This window comes from Carcharodon carcharias, chromosome X, assembly GCF_017639515.1.
Source record: "Carcharodon carcharias isolate sCarCar2 chromosome X, sCarCar2.pri, whole genome shotgun sequence".
Classification (NCBI taxonomy): Eukaryota; Metazoa; Chordata; class Chondrichthyes; order Lamniformes; family Lamnidae; genus Carcharodon; species Carcharodon carcharias.
In genome coordinates this window covers 26,899,097-26,920,779 of record NC_054507.1, presented here as the reverse complement: position 1 = coordinate 26,920,779, position 21,683 = coordinate 26,899,097, and the positions used below count along the sequence as shown (strand labels likewise).

General features: G+C 58.5%; 1 protein-coding gene across 1 annotated transcript in view; it reads right to left on the bottom strand.

Annotated features, from left to right (window-relative positions):
• Positions 1-9,156: 9,156 nt before the first annotated feature.
• The window catches only part of LOC121273255 (RE1-silencing transcription factor-like), a 147,957-nt gene continuing 135,430 nt past the window's right edge, over positions 9,157-21,683 (bottom strand). Inside the window, exon 4 of the mRNA XM_041180285.1 lies at positions 9,157-9,170. Within this exon, the coding sequence (XP_041036219.1) occupies positions 9,157-9,170 (14 nt within the window). The remainder of the gene's footprint in view (positions 9,171-21,683) is intronic.

Here is a 21,683-nt window from a genome sequence, read left to right as displayed (position 1 = left end):
ACAGACAGGAAGGGGGATCTGATAACACTTCTTTACCCCGCACACCCTGTAACACAGACAGGGAGGGGGATCTGATACCACTCCTTTACCCCACACACACCCTGTAACACACACACACAGGGAGGAGGATCTGATACCACTCCTTTACCCCACACACACCCTGTAACACACACAGACAGAGAGGGGGATCTGATACCACTCCTTTACCCCCCACACACACCCTGTAACACACACAGACAGGGAGGGGGATCTGATACCACTCCTTTACACCCCACCCTGTAACACACACTGACAGGGAGGGGGACCTGATACCACTCCTTTACCCCCCACACTCCCTGTAACACACAGACAGGGAGGGGGATCTGATACCACTCCTTTACCCCCCACACACACCCATTAACACACACAGACAGGGAGGGGGATCTGATACCACTCCTTTACCCCCCACCCTGTTACACACAAAGACAGGGTGGGGGATCTGATACCACTCCTTTACCCCTGACACACACCCTGTAACAGATACAGACAGGGAGAGGGATCTGATACCAATCCTTTACCCCCCACACACCCTGTAACACACACAGACCGGGAGGGGGATCTGATACCACTCCTTTACCCCACACACACATCCTGTAACACACACAGACAGGGAGGGGGATCTGATACCACTCCTTTACACCCCACACTCACCCTGTAACACACACAGGGAGGGGGATCTGATACCACTCCTTTACCCCACACACACAACCTGTAACAAACACAGACAGGGAGGGGGATCTGATACCACTCCTTTACCCCGCACACCCTGTAACACAGACAGGGAGGGGGATCTGATACCACTCCTTTACCTCACACACACATCCTGTAACATACACAGACAGGGAGGGGGATCTGATACCACTCCTTTACCCCCCACCCTGTTACAGACACAGACAGGGAGGAGGATCTGATACCACTCCTTTACCCCACACACACCCTGTAACACACACAGACAGGGAGGGGGATCTGATACCACTCCTTTACCCCACACACACCCTGTAACACACACAGACCGGGAGGGGGATCTGATACCACTCCTTTACCCCGCACACACATCCTGTAACACACACCGACAGGGAGGGGGATCTGATACCACTCCTTTACCCCCCACACTCACCCTGTAACACACAGACAGGGAGGGGGATCTGATACCCCTGTTTTACCCCCCACACTCACCCTGTAACACACACAGACAGGGAGGGGGATCTGATACCACTCCTTTACCCCACACACACAACCTGTAACACACACAGACAGGGAGGGGAATCTGATACCACACCTTTACCCATGACACACACTCTGTAACACACACAGACAATGAGGCGGATCTGATACCACTCCTTTACCCCACACACCCTGTTACACAGACAGGGAGGGGGATCTGATACCAATACTTTACCCCCACAGACACCCTGTAACACACAGACAGGGAGGGGGATCTGATACCACTCCTTTATCCTCCACACATCCTGTAACACACACAGACAGGGAGGGGGATCTGATACCACTCCTTTACACCCCACACACACCCTGTAACACACACAGACAGGGAGGGGGATCTGATACCACTCCTTTACCCCTGACACACACCCTGTAACACACACAGACAGGAAGGGGGATCTGATAACACTCCTTTACCCCGCACACCCTGTAACACAGACAGGGAGGGGGATCTGATACCACTCCTTTACCCCACACACACCCTGTAACACACACACACAGGGAGGAGGATCTGATACCACTCCTTTACCCCACACACACCCTGTAAAACACACAGACAGGGAGGGGGATCTGATACCACTCCTTTACCCCACACACACCATGTAACACACAGACAGGGAGGGAGATCTGATACCACTCCTTTACCCCACACACACCCTGTAACACAGACACACAGGGAGGGGGATCTGATACCACTCCTTTACCCCACACACACCCTGTAACACACACAGACAGGGAGGGGGATCTGATACCACTCCTTTACCCCCCCACACTCCCTGTAACACACAGACAGGGAGGGGTATCTGAGACCACTCCTTTACCCCCCACCCTGTTACACACACAGACAGGGAGGGGGATCTGATACTACTCCTTTACCCCTGACACATCATGTTTCACACAGACAGGGAGGGTGATCTGATACCACTCCTTTACCCCTGACACACACCCTGTAACACACACAGACAGGGAGGGGGATCTGATAACACTCCTTTACCCCACACACACCCTGTAACACAGACAGGGAGGGGGATCTGATACCACTCCTTTATCCCACACTCACCCTGTAACACACACAGACAGGGTGGAGGATCTGATACCACTCCTTTCCCCCCCCACACACACCCTGTAACACACACAGACAGGGAGGGGGATCTGATACCCCTCCTTTACCCCTGACACACACCCTGTTACACACACAGACAGGGAGGGTGATCTGATACCACTCCTTTACCCCCCACACAGCCTGTAGCACACAGACAGGTAGGGGGATCTGATTCCACTCCTTTACCCCACCCACACCGTGTAACACAGACAGGGAGGGGGATCTGATACCACTCCTTTACCCCACACACACCCTGTAAAACACACAGACAGGGAAGGGGATCTGATACCACTCTTTTACCCCACGCACCCTGTAACACACACAGACAGGGAGGAGGATCTGATACCACTCCTTTACCCCCCACACACACCCTGTAACACACACAGACAGGGAGGAGGATCTGATACCACTCCTTTACCCCCCACACACCCTGTAACACTCACAGACAGGGAGAGGGATCTGATACCACTCCTTTACCCCCCACACACCCTATAACACACAGACAGGGAGGGGGATCTGATACCACTCCTTTACCCCACACACACCCTGTAACACACACAGACAGGGTGGGGTATCTGATACCACTCCTTTACCCCACACACACCCTGTAACACACACACACAGGGAGGAGGATCTGATACCACTCCTTTACCCCACACACACCCTGTAAAACACACAGACAGGGAGGGGGATCTGATACCACTCCTTTACCCCACACACACCATGTAACACACAGACAGGGAGGGAGATCTGATACCACTCCTTTACCCCACACACACCCTGTAACACAGACACACAGGGAGGGGGATCTGATACCACTCCTTTACCCCACACACACCCTGTAACACACACAGACAGGGAGGGGGATCTGATACCACTCCTTTACCCCCCCACACTCCCTGTAACACACAGACAGGGAGGGGTATCTGAGACCACTCCTTTACCCCCCACCCTGTTACACACACAGACAGGGAGGGGGATCTGATACTACTCCTTTACCCCTGACACATCATGTTTCACACAGACAGGGAGGGTGATCTGATACCACTCCTTTACCCCTGACACACACCCTGTAACACACACAGACAGGGAGGGGGATCTGATAACACTCCTTTACCCCACACACACCCTGTAACACAGACAGGGAGGGGGATCTGATACCACTCCTTTATCCCACACTCACCCTGTAACACACACAGACAGGGAGGAGGATCTGATACCACTCCTTTCCCCCCCCACACACACCCTGTAACACACACAGACAGGGAGGGGGATCTGATACCCCTCCTTTACCCCTGACACACACCCTGTTACACACACAGACAGGGAGGGTGATCTGATACCACTCCTTTACCCCCCACACAGCCTGTAGCACACAGACAGGTAGGGGGATCTGATTCCACTCCTTTACCCCACCCACACCGTGTAACACAGACAGGGAGGGGGATCTGATACCACTCCTTTACCCCACACACACCCTGTAAAACACACAGACAGGGAGGGGGATCTGATACCACTCCTTTACCCCACGCACCCTGTAACACACACAGACAGGGAGGAGGATCTGATACCACTCCTTTACCCCCCACACACACCCTGTAACACACACAGACAGGGAGGAGGATCTGATACCACTCCTTTACCCCCCACACACCCTGTAACACTCACAGACAGGGAGAGGGATCTGATACCACTCCTTTACCCCCCACACACCCTATAACACACAGACAGGGAGGGGGATCTGATACCACTCCTTTACCCCACACACACCCTGTAACACACACAGACAGGGTGGGGTATCTGATACCACTCCTTTACCCCACACACTCATCCTGTAACACATACAGACAGGGAGGGGGATCTGATACCACTCCTTTACCCCCCCCCCCACACACCCTGTAACACACACAGACAGGGAGGGGGATCTGATACCACTCCTTTACCCCTGACACAAACCCTGTAACACACACAGACAGGAAGGGGGATCTGATAACACTCCTTTACCCCGCACACCCTGTAACACAGACAGGGAGGGGGATCTGATACCACTCCTTTACCCCATACACACCCTGTAACACACACAGACAGGGAGGAGGATCTGATACCACTCCTTTACCCCACACACACCCTGTAACACACACACACAGGGAGGGGGATCTGACACCACTCCTTTACCCCCCCACACACACCCTATAACACACACAGACAGGGAGGGGGATCTGATACCACTCCTTTACCCCCCACCCTGTTACACACACAGACAGTGAGGGGGATCTGATACCACTCCTTTACCCCTGACACACACCCTGTAACAGATACAGACAGGGAGGGGGATCTGATACCACTCCTTTACCCCCCACACACCCTGTAACACACAGACAGGGAGGGGGATCTGATACCACTCGTTTACCCCACACACACCCTGTAACACACACAGACCGGGAGGGGGATCTGATACCACTCCTTTACCCCACACACACATCCTGTGACACACACAGACAGGGAGGGGGATCTGATACCACTCCTTTACCATGCACACAGACAGGGAGGGGGATCTGATACCACTCCTTTACCCCACACACACCCTGTAACACACACAGACCGGGAGGGGGATCTGATACCACTCCTTTACCCCACACACACATCCTGTAACACACACCGACAGGGAGGGGGATCTGATACCACTCCTTTACCCCCCACACTCACCCTGTAACACACAGACAGGGAGGGGGATCTGATACCCCTCCTTTACCCCCCACACTCACCCTGTAACACACACAGACAGGGAGGGGGATCTGATACCACTCCTTTACCCCACACACACAACCTGTAACACACACAGACAGGGAGGGGAATCTGATACCACACCTTTACCCATGACACACACTCTGTAACACACACAGACAATGAGGCGGATCTGATACCACTCCTTTACCCCACACACCCTGTTACACAGACAGGGAGGGTGATCTGATACCAATACTTTACCCCCACAGACACCCTGTAACACACAGACAGGGAGGGGGATCTGATACCACTCCTTTATCCTCCACACATCCTGTAACACACACAGACAGGGAGGGGGATCTGATACCACTCCTTTACACCCCACACACACCCTGTAACACACACAGACAGGGAGGGGGATCTGATACCACTCCTTTACCCCTGACACACACCCTGTAACACACACAGACAGGAAGGGGGATCTGATAACACTCCTTTACCCCGCACACCCTGTAACACAGACAGGGAGGGGGATCTGATACCACTCCTTTACCCCACACACACCCTGTAACACACACACACAGGGAGGAGGATCTGATACCACTCCTTTACCCCACACACACCCTGTAACACACACAGACAGAGAGGGGGATCTGATACCACTCCTTTACCCCCCACACACACCCTGTAACACACACAGACAGGGAGGGGGATCTGATACCACTCCTTTACCCCTGACACACACCCTGTAACACACACAGACAGGGAGGGGGATCTGATACCACTCCTTTACACCCCACCCTGTAACACACACTGACAGGGAGGGGGATCTGATACCACTCCTTTACCCCCCACACTCCCTGTAACACACAGACAGGGAGGGGGATCTGATACCACTCCTTTACCCCCCACACACACCCATTAACACACACAGACAGGGAGGGGGATCTGATACCACTCCTTTACCCCCCACCCTGTTATACACAAAGACAGGGTGGGGGATCTGATACCACTCCTTTACCCCTGACACACACCCTGTAACAGATACAGACAGGGAGAGGGATCTGATACCAATCCTTTACCCCCCACACACCCTGTAACACACACAGACCGGGAGGGGGATCTGATACCACTCCTTTACCCCACACACACATCCTGTAACACACACAGACAGGGAGGGGGATCTGATACCACTCCTTTACCCCCACCCTGTTACACACACAGACAGGGAGGGGGATCTGATACCACTCCTTTACACCCCACACTCACCCTGTAACACAGACAGGGAGGGGGATCTGATACCACTCCTTTACCCCACACACACAACCTGTAACAAACACAGACAGGGAGGGGGATCTGATACCACTCCTTTACCCCGCACACCCTGTAACACAGACAGGGAGGGGGATCTGATACCACTCCTTTACCTCACACACACATCCTGTAACATACACAGACAGGGAGGGGGATCTGATACCACTCCTTTACCCCCCACCCTGTTACAGACACAGACAGGGAGGAGGATCTGATACCACTCCTTTACCCCACACACACCCTGTAACACACACAGACAGGGAGGGGGATCTGATACCACTCCTTTACCCCACACACACCCTGTAACACACACAGACCGGGAGGGGGATCTGATACCACTCCTTTACCCCGCACACACATCCTGTAACACACACCGACAGGGAGGGGGATCTGATACCACTCCTTTACCCCCCACACTCACCCTGTAACACACAGACAGGGAGGGGGATATGATACCCCTGTTTTACCCCCCACACTCACCCTGTAACACACACAGACAGGGAGGGGGATCTGATACCACTCCTTTACCCCACACACACAACCTGTAACACACACAGACAGGGAGGGGAATCTGATACCACACCTTTACCCATGACACACACTCTGTAACACACACAGACAATGAGGCGGATCTGATACCACTCCTTTACCCCACACACCCTGTTACACAGACAGGGAGGGGGATCTGATACCAATACTTTACCCCCACAGACACCCTGTAACACACAGACAGGGAGGGGGATCTGATACCACTCCTTTATCCTCCACACATCCTGTAACACACACAGACAGGGAGGGGGATCTGATACCACTCCTTTACACCCCACACACACCCTGTAACACACACAGACAGGGAGGGGGATCTGATACCACTCCTTTACCCCTGACACACACCCTGTAACACACACAGACAGGAAGGGGGATCTGATAACACTCCTTTACCCCGCACACCCTGTAACACAGACAGGGAGGGGTATCTGAGACCACTCCTTTACCCCCCACCCTGTTACACACACAGACAGGGAGGGGGATCTGATACTACTCCTTTACCCCTGACACATCATGTTTCACACAGACAGGGAGGGGGATCTGATACCACTCCTTTACCCCTGACACACACCCTGTAACACACACAGACAGGGAGGGGGATCTGATAACACTCCTTTACCCCACACACACCCTGTAACACAGACAGGGAGGGGGATCTGATACCACTCCTTTATCCCACACTCACCCTGTAACACACACAGACAGGGAGGAGGATCTGATACCACTCCTTTCCCCCCCCACACACACCCTGTAACACACACAGACAGGGAGGGGGATCTGATACCCCTCCTTTACCCCTGACACACACCCTGTTACACACACAGACAGGGAGGGTGATCTGATACCACTCCTTTACCCCCCACACACACCCATTAACACACACAGACAGGGAGGGGGATCTGATACCACTCCTTTACCCCCCACCCTGTTACACACAAAGACAGGGTGGGGGATCTGATACCACTCCTTTACCCCTGACACACACCCTGTTACAGATACAGACAGGGAGAGGGATCTGATACCAATCCTTTACCCCCCACACACCCTGTAACACACACAGACCGGGAGGGGGATCTGATACCACTCCTTTACCCCACACACACATCCTGTAACACACACAGACAGGGAGGGGGATCTGATACCACTCCTTTACCCCCACCCTGTTACACACACAGACAGGGAGGGGGATCTGATACCACTCCTTTACACCCCACACTCACCCTGTAACACAGACAGGGAGGGGGATCTGATACCACTCCTTTACCCCACACACACAACCTGTAACAAACACAGACAGGGAGGGGGATCTGATACCACTCCTTTACCCCGCACACCCTGTAACACAGACAGGGAGGGGGATCTGATACCACTCCTTTACCTCACACACACATCCTGTAACATACACAGACAGGGAGGGGGATCTGATACCACTCCTTTACCCCCCACCCTGTTACAGACACAGACAGGGAGGAGGATCTGATACCACTCCTTTACCCCACACACACCCTGTAACACACACAGACAGGGAGGGGGATCTGATACCACTCCTTTACCCCACACACACCCTGTAACACACACAGACCGGGAGGGGGATCTGATACCACTCCTTTACCCCGCACACACATCCTGTAACACACACCGACAGGGAGGGGGATCTGATACCACTCCTTTACCCCCCACACTCACCCTGTAACACACAGACAGGGAGGGGGATCTGATACCCCTGTTTTACCCCCCACACTCACCCTGTAACACACACAGACAGGGAGGGGGATCTGATACCACTCCTTTACCCCACACACACAACCTGTAACACACACAGACAGGGAGGGGAATCTGATACCACACCTTTACCCATGACACACACTCTGTAACACACACAGACAATGAGGCGGATCTGATACCACTCCTTTACCCCCACACACCCTGTTACACAGACAGGGAGGGGGATCTGATACCAATACTTTACCCCCACAGACACCCTGTAACACACAGACAGGGAGGGGGATCTGATACCACTCCTTTATCCTCCACACATCCTGTAACACACACAGACAGGGAGGGGGATCTGATACCACTCCTTTACACCCCACACACACCCTGTAACACACACAGACAGGGAGGGGGATCTGATACCACTCCTTTACCCCTGACACACACCCTGTAACACACACAGACAGGAAGGGGGATCTGATAACACTCCTTTACCCCGCACACCCTGTAACACAGACAGGGAGGGGTATCTGAGACCACTCCTTTACCCCCCACCCTGTTACACACACAGACAGGGAGGGGGATCTGATACTACTCCTTTACCCCTGACACATCATGTTTCACACAGACAGGGAGGGGGATCTGATACCACTCCTTTACCCCTGACACACACCCTGTAACACACACAGACAGGGAGGGGGATCTGATAACACTCCTTTACCCCACACACACCCTGTAACACAGACAGGGAGGGGGATCTGATACCACTCCTTTATCCCACACTCACCCTGTAACACACACAGACAGGGAGGAGGATCTGATACCACTCCTTTCCCCCCCCACACACACCCTGTAACACACACAGACAGGGAGGGGGATCTGATACCCCTCCTTTACCCCTGACACACACCCTGTTACACACACAGACAGGGAGGGTGATCTGATACCACTCCTTTACCCCCCACACAGCCTGTAGCACACAGACAGGTAGGGGGATCTGATTCCACTCCTTTACCCCACCCACACCCTGTAACACAGACAGGGAGGGGGATCTGATACCACTCCTTTACCCCACACACACCCTGTAAAACACACAGACAGGGAGGGGGATCTGATACCACTCCTTTAACCCTGACACACACCCTGTAATGCACACAGACAGGGAGGGGGATCTGATACCTCTCCTTTACCCCCCACACACACCCTGTAACACACACAGACAGGGAGGGGGATCTGATACCACTCCTTTACCCCACGCACCCTGTAACACACACAGACAGGGAGGAGGATCTGATACCACTCCTTTACCCCCCACACACACCCTGTAACACACACAGGCAGGGAGGGGGATCTGATACCACTCATTTACCCCTGACACCCTGTAACACACACAGACAGGGAGGAGGATCTGATACCACTCCTTTACCCCCCACACACCCTGTAACACTCACAGACAGGGAGAGGGATCTGATACCACTCCTTTACCCCCCACACACCCTATAACACACAGACAGTGAGGGGGATCTGATACCACTCCTTTACCCCACACACACCCTGTAACACACACAGACAGGGAGGGGTCTCTGATACCACTCCTTTACCCCACACACTCATCCTGTAACACATACAGACAGGGAGGGGGATCTGATACCACTCCTTTACCCCCCCCCCCACACACCCTGTAACACACACAGACAGGGAGGGGGATCTGATACCACTCCTTTACCCCTGACGCAAACCCTGTAACACACACAGACAGGGAGGGGGATTTGATACCACTCCTTTACCCCTGACACACACCCTATAAAACATACAGACAGGGAGGGGAATCTGATACCACCCCTTTACCCAATGAACACCCTGTATCACAGACAGGGAGGGGGATCTGATACCACTCCTTTACCCCGCACACACCCTGTAACACACACAGACAGGGAGGGGGATCTGATACCACCCCTTTACCCCATGCACACCCTGTAACAGATACAGACAGGGAGGGGGATCTGATACCACTCCTTTACCCCACACACACCATGTAACACACAGACAGGGAGGGAGATCTGATACCACTCCTTTACCCCACACACACCCTGTAACACAGACACACAGGGAGGGGGATCTGATACCACTCCTTTACCCCACACACACCCTGTAACACACACAGACAGGGAGGGGGATCTGATACCACTCCTTTACCCCCCACACTCCCTGTAACACACAGACAGGGAGGGGGATCTGAGACCACTCCTTTACCCCCCACCCTGTTACACACACAGACAGGGAGGGGGATCTGATACTACTCCTTTACCCCTGACACATCATGTTTCACACAGACAGGGAGGGGGATCTGATACCACTCCTTTACCCCTGACACACACCCTGTAACACACACAGACAGGGAGGGGGATCTGATAACACTCCTTTACCCCACACACACCCTGTAACACAGACAGGGAGGGGGATCTGATACCACTCCTTTATCCCACACTCACCCTGTAACACACACAGACAGGGAGGAGGATCTGATACCACTCCTTTCCCCCCACACACACACCCTGTAACACACACAGACAGGGAGGGGGATCTGATACCCCTCCTTTACCCCTGACACACACCCTGTTACACACACAGACAGGGAGGGTGATCTGATACCACTCCTTTACCCCCCACACAGCCTGTAGCACACAGACAGGTAGGGGGATCTGAATCCACTCCTTTACCCCACCCACACCCTGTAACACAGACAGGGAGGGGGATCTGATACCACTCCTTTACCCCACACACACCCTGTAAAACACACAGACAGGGAGGGGGATCTGATACCACTCCTTTAACCCTGACACACACCCTGTAACGCACACAGACAGGGAGGGGGATCTGATACCACTCCTTTATCCCCCACACACACCCTGTAACACACACAGACAGGGAGGGGGATCTGATACCACTCCTTTACCCCACGCACCCTGTAACACACACAGACAGGGAGGAGGATCTGATACCACTCCTTTACCCCCCACACACACCCTGTAACACACACAGGCAGGGAGGGGGATCTGATACCACTCATTTACCCCTGACACCCTGTAACACACACAGACAGGGTGGAGGATCTGATACCACTCCTTTACCCCCCATACACCCTGTAACACTCACAGACAGGGAGAGGGATCTGATACCACTCCTTTACCCCCCACACACCCTATAACACACAGACAGGGAGGGGGATCTGATACCACTCCTTTACCCCACACACACCCTGTAACACACACAGACTGGGAGGGGTCTCTGATACCACTCCTTTACCTCGCACACTCATCCTGTAACACATACAGACAGGGAGGGGGATCTGATACCACTCCTTTACCCCCCCCCCCCCCACACACCCTGTAACACACACAGACAGGGAGGGGGATCTGATACCACTCCTTTACCCCTGACACAAACCCTGTAACACACACAGACAGGGAGGGGGATTTGATACCACTCCTTTACCCCTGACACACACCCTATAAAACATACAGACAGGGAGGGGAATCTGATACCACCCCTTTACCCAATGAACACCCTGTAACACAGACAGGGAGGGGGATCTGATACCACTCCTTTACCCCGCACACACCCTGTAACACACACAGACAGGGAGGGGAATCTGATACCACTCCTTTACACCCCACACACACCCTGTAACACACACAGACAGGGAGGGTGATCTGATACCACTCCTTTACACCGCACACACCCTGTAACACACACAGACAGGGAGGGGGATCTGATACCACTCCTTTACCCCCCACACACACCCTGTAACACACACAGACAGGGAGGGGGATCTGATACCACTCCTTTACCCCTGACACACACCCTGGAACACACACAGACAGGGAGGGGGATCTGATACCACCCCTTTACCCCATGCACACCCTGTAACAGATACAGACAGGGAGGGGGATCTGATACCACTCCTTTACCCCCCATACACCCTGTAACACCCACAGACAGGGAGGGGGATCTGATACCACTCCTTTACCCCCCAGACACCCTGTAACACACACAGACAGGGAGGGGGATCTGATACCACTCCTTTACCCCACACTCCCTTTGGGGTGGGGATGGGGTTTGGGAAGCAGAGGAGATGGGGTGGTGGTAGTGGGAATGGGGGTGGGGAGTGTTGGGGGTGTGGTGTGTTGTTGGGTATCGGGGTGAGGGGATATGGGGTGGGAATGGGGGTGAGAAGTGGGATGCGCGGGTAGGTGTGTGGTGGTAATTGGGGGTGTTGGTCTGTGTGGGGGTGGGTGGTGGGGTGGGAGGTGGGGGGTGGTGTGCTGCGGTGGTGGGCATCGGGGGGATTGGGATGGGAGGGTGGTGGTGGTGGAGGGGCTGAGTTATGGTGGTGGGGGTGGGAATGTGTGGGTGGTTGGGGGTGGGTGATGAGGTGGGAGGCAGGGGGAGGGGTGGTTGTGGGGGGCTTAGGGTGGGAGGGTGGTGGCTGGGGTGGAGTGTGGGTGTGGGAATGACGGTGTGTGTGGGGTGGTGGGGGTGGGTGATGGGGTGTGAGTGGGTGGCGGGGGGAGTTGAGTGTGGGATGTGGTGGTGGGAATCGAGGGGGGGATGGAGTGGGAGGTGGGGGCGTTTGGTGGTCTGGTTGGGAATGGGGGGTTGTGTGTGGGGGTGAGTGACGGGGGTGGTGGGAATTGGGGGGTTGGTGGGAATTGGGTTGGTGTGTGTGGGGGTGGGGGTGGGTGATGGGAATGGGGGGGTTGGTGTGTGTGGGGGTGAGTAACGGGGGTGGTGGGAATTAGGGAATAGTGTGTGTGGGGGTGAGTGACGGGGGTGGTGGGAATTGGGGGGTTGGTGTGTGTGGGGGTGGGGTTGGGTGGTGGGAATTGGGGAGTTGGTGTGTGTTGGGGTTGTGATGGGAATGGGGGGGTTGGTGTGTGTGGATGATGGGAATTGGGGAGTTTGTGTGTGTGGGTGATGGGAATTGGGGAGTTGGTGTGTGTGGGTGATGGGAATTGGGGGGTTGGTGTGTGTGGGTGATGGGAATTGGGGAGTTGGTGTGTGTGGGTGATGGGAATTGGGGAGTTGGTGTGTGTGGGTGATGGGAATTGGGGGGTTGGTGTGTGTGGGTGATGGGAATTGGGGGGTTGGTGTGTGTGGGTGATGGGAATTGGGGGGTTGGTGTGTGTGGGTGATGGGAATTGGGGAGTTGGTGTGTGTGGGTGATGGGAATGGGGGTGTTGGTGTGTGTGGGTGATGGGAATTGGGGAGTTGGTGTGTGTGGGTGATGGGAATTGGGGGTTGTGTGGTGGGTGATGGGAATTGGGGGTTGGTGTGTGTGGGTGATGGGAATTGGGGGGTTGGTGTGTGGGTGTGAGGAATGGGGGGTGGTGTGTGTGGGTGATGGGAATTGGGGGGTTGGTGTGTGGGGGTGATGGGAATGGGGGGTTGGTGTGTGTGGGGATGGTTGGGGGGGGTTGGTGTGTGTGGGGGGGAGACGGGGTGGTGGGAATTGGGGGGGTTGTGTGTGTGGGGGTGGTGGGAATGGGGGGGTTGGTGTGTGTGGGGGTGGATGACGGGGTGGTGGAATTGGGGGGTTGGTGTGTGTGGGGTGGTGGGAATTGGGGGGTGTGTGTGTGTAGGGGTGGTGGGAATTGGGGGGTGGCTGTGTGTGGGGGTGGGTGATGGGAGGTGGTGGGAATGGGAGTGTTGGTGTGTGGGGGTGGGTATGGGGGTGATGGGAATTGAGGAGTTGGTGTGTGTGGGGGTGATGGGAATTGGGGGGTTGGTGTGTGTGGGGGTGGATGACGGGGGTGATGGGAATTGGGGAGTTGGTGTGTGTGGGGGTGGTGGGAATTGGGGGGTGGGTGTGTGTAGGGGTGGTGGGAATTGGGGGGTGGCTGTGTGTGGGGGTGGGTGATGGGAGGTGGTGGGAATGGGAGTGTTGGTGTGTGGGGGTGGGTATGGGGGTGATGGGAATTGAGGAGTTGGTGTGTGTGGGGGTGATGGGAATTGGGGGGTTGGTGTGTGTGGGGGTGGATGACGGGGGTGATGGGAATTGGGGAGTTGGTGTGTGTGGGGGTGGATGACGGGAATGGGGGGGTTGGTGTGTGTGGGGGTGGATGACGGGAATGGGGGGGTTGGTGTGTGTGGGGGTGGATGACGGGAATGGGGGGGTTGGTGTGTGTGGGGGTGGATGACGGGAATGGGGGGGTTGGTGTGTGTGGGGGTGGATGACGGGAATGGGGGGGTTGGTGTGTGTGGGGGTGGATGACGGGAATGGGGGGGTTGGTGTGTGTGGGGGTGGATGACGGGAATGGGGGGGTTGGTGTGTGTGGGGGTGGATGACGGGAATGGGGGGGTTGGTGTGTGTGGGGGTGAGTGACGGGAATGGGGGCGTTGGTGTGTGTGGGGGTGGGGGTGAGTGACGGGAATGGGGGGGTTGGTGTGTGTGGGGGTGGTGGGAATTGGGGGGGTTGGTGTGTGTGGGGGTGGATGACGGGGGTGGTGGGAATTGGGGATTTGGTGTGTGTGGGGGTGGATGACGGGAATGGGGGGGTTGGTGTGTGTGGGGGTGAGTGACGGGAATGGGGGGGTTGGTGTGTGTGGGGGTGGATGACGGGAATGGGGGGGTTGGTGTGTGTGGGGGTGAGTGACGGGAATGGGGGGGTTGGTGTGTGTGGGGGTGGATGACGGGAATGGGGGGGTTGGTGTGTGTGGGGGTGGATGACGGGAATGGGGGGCTTGGTGTGTGTGGGGGTGGATGACGGGAATGGGGGGGTTGGTGTGTGTGGGGGTGGATGACGGGAATGGGGGGGTTGGTGTGTGTGGGGGTGGATGACGGGAATGGGGGGGTTGGTGTGTGTGGGGGTGGATGACGGGAATGGGGGGGTTGGTGTGTGTGGGGGTGGATGACGGGAATGGGGGGGTTGGTGTGTGTGGGGGTGGATGACGGGAATGAGGGGGTTGGTGTGTGTGGGGGTGGATGACGGGAATGGGGGGGTTGGTGTGTGTGGGGGTGAGTGACGGGAATGGGGGGGTTGGTGTGTGTGGGGGTGGGGGTGAGTGACGGGAATGAGGGGGTTGGTGTGTGTGGGAGTGACGGGAATGGGGGGGTTGGTGTGTGTGGGGGTGGTGGGAATTGGGGGGGTTGGTGTGTGTGGGGGTGGATGACGGGGGTGGTGGGAATTGGGGGGTTGGTGTGTGTGGGGGTGGGTGATGCGAGGTGGTGGGAATGGGGGGGTTGGTGTGTGTGGGGGTGGGGGTGGGTGACGGTGTGGGAGGGTGTGTGTAGGGGTGGGAGGGTGTGTGTAGGGGTGGGGGTGGGAGGGTGTGTGTAGGGGTGGGAGGGTGTGTGTAGGGGTGGGAGGGTGTGTGTAGGGGTGGTGGTGTGTGTAGGGGTGGGAGGGTGTGTGTAGGGGTGGGAGGGTGTGTGTAGGGGTGGGGGGGTGTGTGTAGGGGTGGGAGGGTGTGTGTAGGGGTGGGGGTGGGGGGGGTGCGATGGGGTGGGAGGGTGTGTGTAGGGGTGGGAGGGTGTGTGTAGGGGTGGGAGGGTGTGTGTAGGGGTGGGAGGGTGTGTGTAGGGGTGGGGGTGGGTGACGGGGGGGTGCGATGGGGTGGGAGGGTGTGTGTAGGGGTGGGGGTGGGGGTGGGTGACGGGGGGGTGCGATGGGGTGGGAGGGTGTGTGTAGGGGTGGGAGGGTGTGTGTTGGGGTGGGAGGGTGTGTGTAGGGGTGGGAGGGTGTGTGTAGGGGTGGGGGTGGGAGGGTGTGTGTAGGGGTGGGGGTGGGAGGGTGTGTGTAGGGGTGGGGGTGTGAGGGGGGTGCGATGCGGTGGGAGGGTGTGTGTAGGGGTGGGAGCGATGGGGTGGGAGGGTGTGTGTGGGGGTGCGAGGGTGTGTGTAGGGGTGGGAGGGTGTGTGTAGGGGTGGGGGGTGCGATGGGGTGGGAGGGTGTGTGTAGGGGTGGGAGGGTGTGTGTAGGGGTGGGAGGGTGTGTGTAGGGGTGGGAGGGTGTGTGTAGGGGTGGGGGTGGGAGGGTGTGTGTTGGGGTGGGAGGGTGTGTGTAGGGGTGGGAGGGTGTGTGTAGGGGTGGGGGTGGGAGGGTGTGTGTAGGGGTGGGAGGGTGTGTGTAGGGGTGGGAGGGTGTGTGTAGGGGTGGGAGGGTGTGTGTAGGGGTGGGAGGGTGTGTGTAGGGGTGGGGGTGGGAGGGTGTGTGTAGGGGTGGGGGTGGGAGGGTGTGTGTAGGGGTGGGAGGGTGTGTGTAGGGGTGGGAGGGTGTGTGTAGGGGTGGGAGGGTGTGTGTAGGGGTGGGAGGGTGTGTGTAGGGGTGGGAGGGTGTGTGTAGGGGTGGGAGGGTGTGTGTAGGGGTGGGAGGGTGTGTGTAGGGGTGGGAGGGTGTGTGTAGGGGTGGGAGGGTGTGTGTAGGGGTGGGAGGGTGTGTGTAGGGGTGGGAGGGTGTGTGTAGGGGTGGGAGGGTGTGTGTAGGGGTGCGAGGGTGTGTGTAGGGGTGGGAGGGGGTGTGTAGGGGTGGGAGGGTGTGTGTAGGGGTGGGAGGGTGTGTGTAGGGGTGGGAGGGTGTGTGTAGGGGTGGGAGGGAGTGTGTAGGGGTGGGAGGGTGTGGGGGGGGTGCAATGGGGTGGGAGGGTGTGTGTAGGTGTGGGAGGGTGTGTGTAGGGGTGGGGTGGGTGCGATGGGGTGGGAGGGTGTGTGTAGGGGTGGGGGGGGTGCGATGGGGTGGGAGGGTGTGTGTAGGGGTGGGAGGGTGTGTGTAGGGGTGGGAGGGTGTGTGTAGGGGTGGGAGGGTGTGTGTAGGGGTGGGGGTGTGGGGGGGTGCGATGGGGTGGGAGGGGGTGTGTAGGGGTGGGAGTGTGTGTGTAGGGGTGGGAGGGTGTGTGTAGGGGTGGGAGGGTGTGTGTAGGGGTGGGGGTGTGGGGGGGGTGCGATGGGGGTGGGAGGGTGTGTGTAGGGGTGGGAGGGTGTGTTGGGGTGGGAGGGTGTGTGTAGGGGTGGGAGGGTGTGTGTAGGGGTGGGAGGGTGTGTGTAGGGGTGGGAGGGTGTGTGTAGGGGTGGGAGGGTGTGTGTAGCGGTGGCGGTGTGTGTAGGGGTGGGAGGGTGTGTGTAGGGGTGGGAGGGTGTGTGTAGGGGTGGGAGGGTGTGTGTAGGGGTGGGAGGGTGTGTGTAGGGGTGGGGGGGGTGCGATGGGGTGGGAGGGTGTGTGTAGGGGTGGGGGGGGTGCGATGGGGTGGGAGGGTGTGTGTAGGGGTGGGAGGGTGTGTGTAGGGGTGGGAGGGTGTGTGTAGGGGTGGGAGGGTGTGTGTAGGGGTGGGGGTGTGGGGGGGTGCGATGGGGTGGGAGGGTGTGTGTAGGGGTGGGAGGGTGTGTGTAGGGGTGGGAGGGTGTGTGTAGGGGTGGGGGGGGTGCGATGGGGTGGGAGGGTGTGTCTAGGGGTGGGAGGGTGTGTGTAGGGGTGGGAGGGTGTGTGTAGGGGTGGGAGGGTGTGTGTAGGGGTGGGAGGGTGTGTGTAGGGGTGGGAGGGTGTGTGTAGGGGTGGGGGTGTGGGGGGGTGCGATGGGGTGGGAGGGGGTGTGTAGGGGTGGGAGGGTGTGTGTAGGGGTGGGAGGGTGTGTGTAGGGGTGGGGGTGTGGGGGGGTGCGATGGGGTGGGAGGGTGTGTGTAGGGGTGGGAGGGTGTGTTGGGGTGGGAGGGTGTGTGTAGGGGTGGGAGGGTGTGTGTAGGGGTGGGAGGGTGTGTGTAGGGGTGGGAGGGTGTGTGTAGCGGTGGGGGTGTGTGTAGCGGTGGGGGTGTGTGTAGGGGTGGGAGGGTGTGTGTAGGGGTGGGAGGGTGTGTGTAGGGGTGGGAGGGTGTGTGTAGGGGTGGGAGGGTGTGTGTAGGGGTGGGAGGGTGTGTGTAGGGGTGGGAGGGTGTGTGTAGGGGTGGGGTGGGTGCGATGGGGTGGGAGGGTGTGTCTAGGGGTGGGGGGGGTGCGATGGGGTGGGAGGGTGTGTGTAGGGGTGGGAGGGTGTGTGTAGGGGTGGGAGGGTGTGTGTAGGGGTGGGAGGGTGTGTGTAGGGGTGGGAGGGTGTGTGTAGGGGTGGGGGGGTGTGGGGGGGTGCGATGGGGTGGGAGGGTGTGTGTAGGGGTGGGAGGGTGTGTGTAGGGGTGGGAGGGTGTGTGTAGGGGTGGGGGTGTGGGGGGGTGCGATGGGGTGGGAGGGTGTGTGTAGGGGTGGGAGGGTGTGTTGGGGTGGGAGGGTGTGTGTAGGGGTGGGCGGGTGTGTGTAGGGGTGGGCGGGTGTGTGTAGGGGTGGGAGGGTGTGTGTAGGGGTGGGAGGGTGTGTGTAGGGGTGGGAGGGTGTGTGTAGGGGTGGGAGGGTGTGTGTAGGTGTTGGGGTGGGAGGGTGTGTGTAGGGGTGAGAGGGTGTGTGTGTAGGGGTGGGAGGGTGTGTGTAGGGGTGGGAGGGTGTGTGTAGGGGTGGGAGGGTGTGTGTAGGGGTGGGAGGGGGTGTGTAGGGGTGGGAGGGTGTGTGTAGGGGTGGGAGGGTGTGTGTAGGGGTGGGAGGGTGTGTGTAGGGGTGGGGTGGGTGCGATGGGGTGGGAGGGTGTGTGTAGGGGTGGGAGGGTGTGTGTAGGGGTGGGAGGGTGTGTGTAGGGGTGGGAGGGATGTGTGTAGGGGTGGGAGGGTGTGTGTAGGGGTGGGAGGATGTGTGTAGGGGTGGGAGGGTGTGTGTAGGGGTGGGAGGGTGTGTGTAGGGGTGGGAGGGTGTGTGTAGGGGTGGGAGGGTGTGTGTAGGGGTGGGAGGGTGTGTGTAGGGGTGGGAGGGTGTGTGTAGGGGTGGGAGGGGGTGTGTAGGGGTGGGAGGGTGTGTGTAGGGGTGGGGGTGTGGGGGGGTGCGATGGGGTGGGAGTGTGTGTGGGGGTGGGAGGTTGTGTGGGGGTGGGAGGGTGTGTGTAGGGGTGGGAGGGGGTGTGTAGGGGTGGGAGGGTGTGTGTAGGGGTGGGGTGTGGGGGTGTGGTGGGGTGGGAGGTGTGTGTGGGGGTGGGAGGTGTGTGGGGGTGGGAGGGTGTGTGTAGGGGTGGGAGGGTGTGTGTAGGGGTGGGAGGGTGTGTGTAGGGGTGGGAGGGTGTGTGTAGGGGTGGGAGGGTGTGTGTAGGGGTGGGGCTGTGAGGGGGGTGCGATGGGGTGGAGGGGTGCGATGGGGTGGGAGGGTGTGTGTAGGGGTGGGAGGGTGTGTGTATGGGTGGGAGGGTGTGTGTAGGGGTGGGAGGGTGTGTGTAGGGGTGGGGCTGTGAGGGGGGTGCGATGGGGTGGAGGGGTGCGATGGGGTGGGTGGGTGTGTGTAGGGGTGGGAGGGTGTGTGTAGGGGTGGGGGTGTGGGGGGGGGCCGATGGGGTGGAGGGTGTGTGTAGGGGTGGGAGTGTGTGTGTAGGGGTGGGAGGGTGTGTGTAGGGGTGGGGGGGTGTGTGTAGGGGTGGGGGTGTTGAGGGGGTGTGTAGGGGTGGGAGGGTGTGTGTAGGGGTGGGGGTGTGGGGGGGTGCGATGGGGTAGGAGGGTGTGTGTAGGGGTGGGAGGGTGTGTGTAGGGGTGGGAGGGTGTGTGTAGGGGTGGGGGTGGGTGACGGGGGGGTGCGATGGTGTGTGTAGGGGTGGGAGGGTGTGTGTAGGGGTGGGAGGGTGTGTGTAGGGGTGGGAGGGTGTGTGTAGGGGTGGGAGGGTGTGTGTAGGGGTGGGAGGGTGTGTGTTGGGGTGGGAGGGTGTGTGTAGGGGTGGGAGGGTGTGTGTAGGGGTGGGAGGGTTTGTGTAGGGGTGGGGTGGGTGCGATGGGGTGGGAGGGTGCGATGGGGTGGGAGGGTGTGTGTAAGGGTGGGAGGGTGTGTGTAGGGGTGGGAGGGTGTGTGTAGGGGTGGGAGGGTGTGTGTAGGGGTGGGAGGGTGTGTGTAGGGGTGGGAGGGTGTGTGTAGCTGTGGGAGGGTGTGTGTAGGGGTGGGAGGGTGTGTGTAGGGGTGGGGGTGTGGGAGGGTGTGTGTAGGGGTGGGAGGGTGTGTGTAGGGGTGGGGGTGTGGGAGGGTGTGTGTAGGGGTGGGAGGGTGTGTGTAGGGGTGGGAGGGTGTGTGTAGGGGTGGGAGGGGGTGTGTAGGGGTGGGGGTGTTGAGGGTGTGTGTAGGGGTGGGAGGGTGTGTGTAGGGGTGGGAGGGTGTGTGTAGGGGTGGGAGGGTGTGTGTAGGGCTGGGAGGGTGTGTGTAGGGGTGGGAGGGTGTGTGTAGGGGTGGGAGGGTGTGTCTAGGGGTGGGGGTGTTGAGGGGGTGTGTAGGGGTGGGGGTGTGAGGGTGTGTGTAGGGGTGGGGGTGTGAGGGAGGGTGTGTGTAGGGGTGGGAGGGTGTGTGTAGGGGTGGGAGGGTGTGTGTAGGGGTGGGAGGGTGTGTGTAGGGGTGGGGGTGTTGAGGGTGTGTGTAGGGGTGGGGATGTGGGAGGGTGTGTGTAGGGGTGGGAGGGTGTGTGTAGGGGTGGGAGGGTGTGTGTAGGGGTGGGAGGGTGTGTGTAGGGGTGGGAGGGTGTGTGTAGGGGTGGGAGGGTGTGTGTAGGGGTGGGGGTGGGGTGGGTGCGATGGGGTGGGAGGGTGTGTGTAGGGGTGGGAGGGTGTGTGTAGGGGTGGGAGGGTGTGTGTAGGGGTGGAGGGTGTGTGTAGGGGTGGGAGGGTGTGTGTAGGGTTGGGGGTGTGGGGGGGGTGCGATGGGGTAGGAGGGTGTGTGTAGGGGTGGGAGGGTGTGTGTAGGTGTGGGAGGGTGTGTGTAGGGGTGGGAGGGTGTGTGTAGGGGTGGGAGGGTGTGTGTAGGGGTGGGAGGGTGTGTGTAGGGGTGGGAGGGTGTGATGTAGGGTGGGGGGTGTGTGTAGGGGTGGGAGGGTGTGTGTAGGGGTGGGAGGGTGTGAGTAGGGGTGGGAGGGTTTGTGTAGGGGTGGGAGGGTGTGTGTAGGGGTGGGAGGGTGTGTGTAGGGGTGGGAGGGTGTGTGTAGGGGTGGGAGG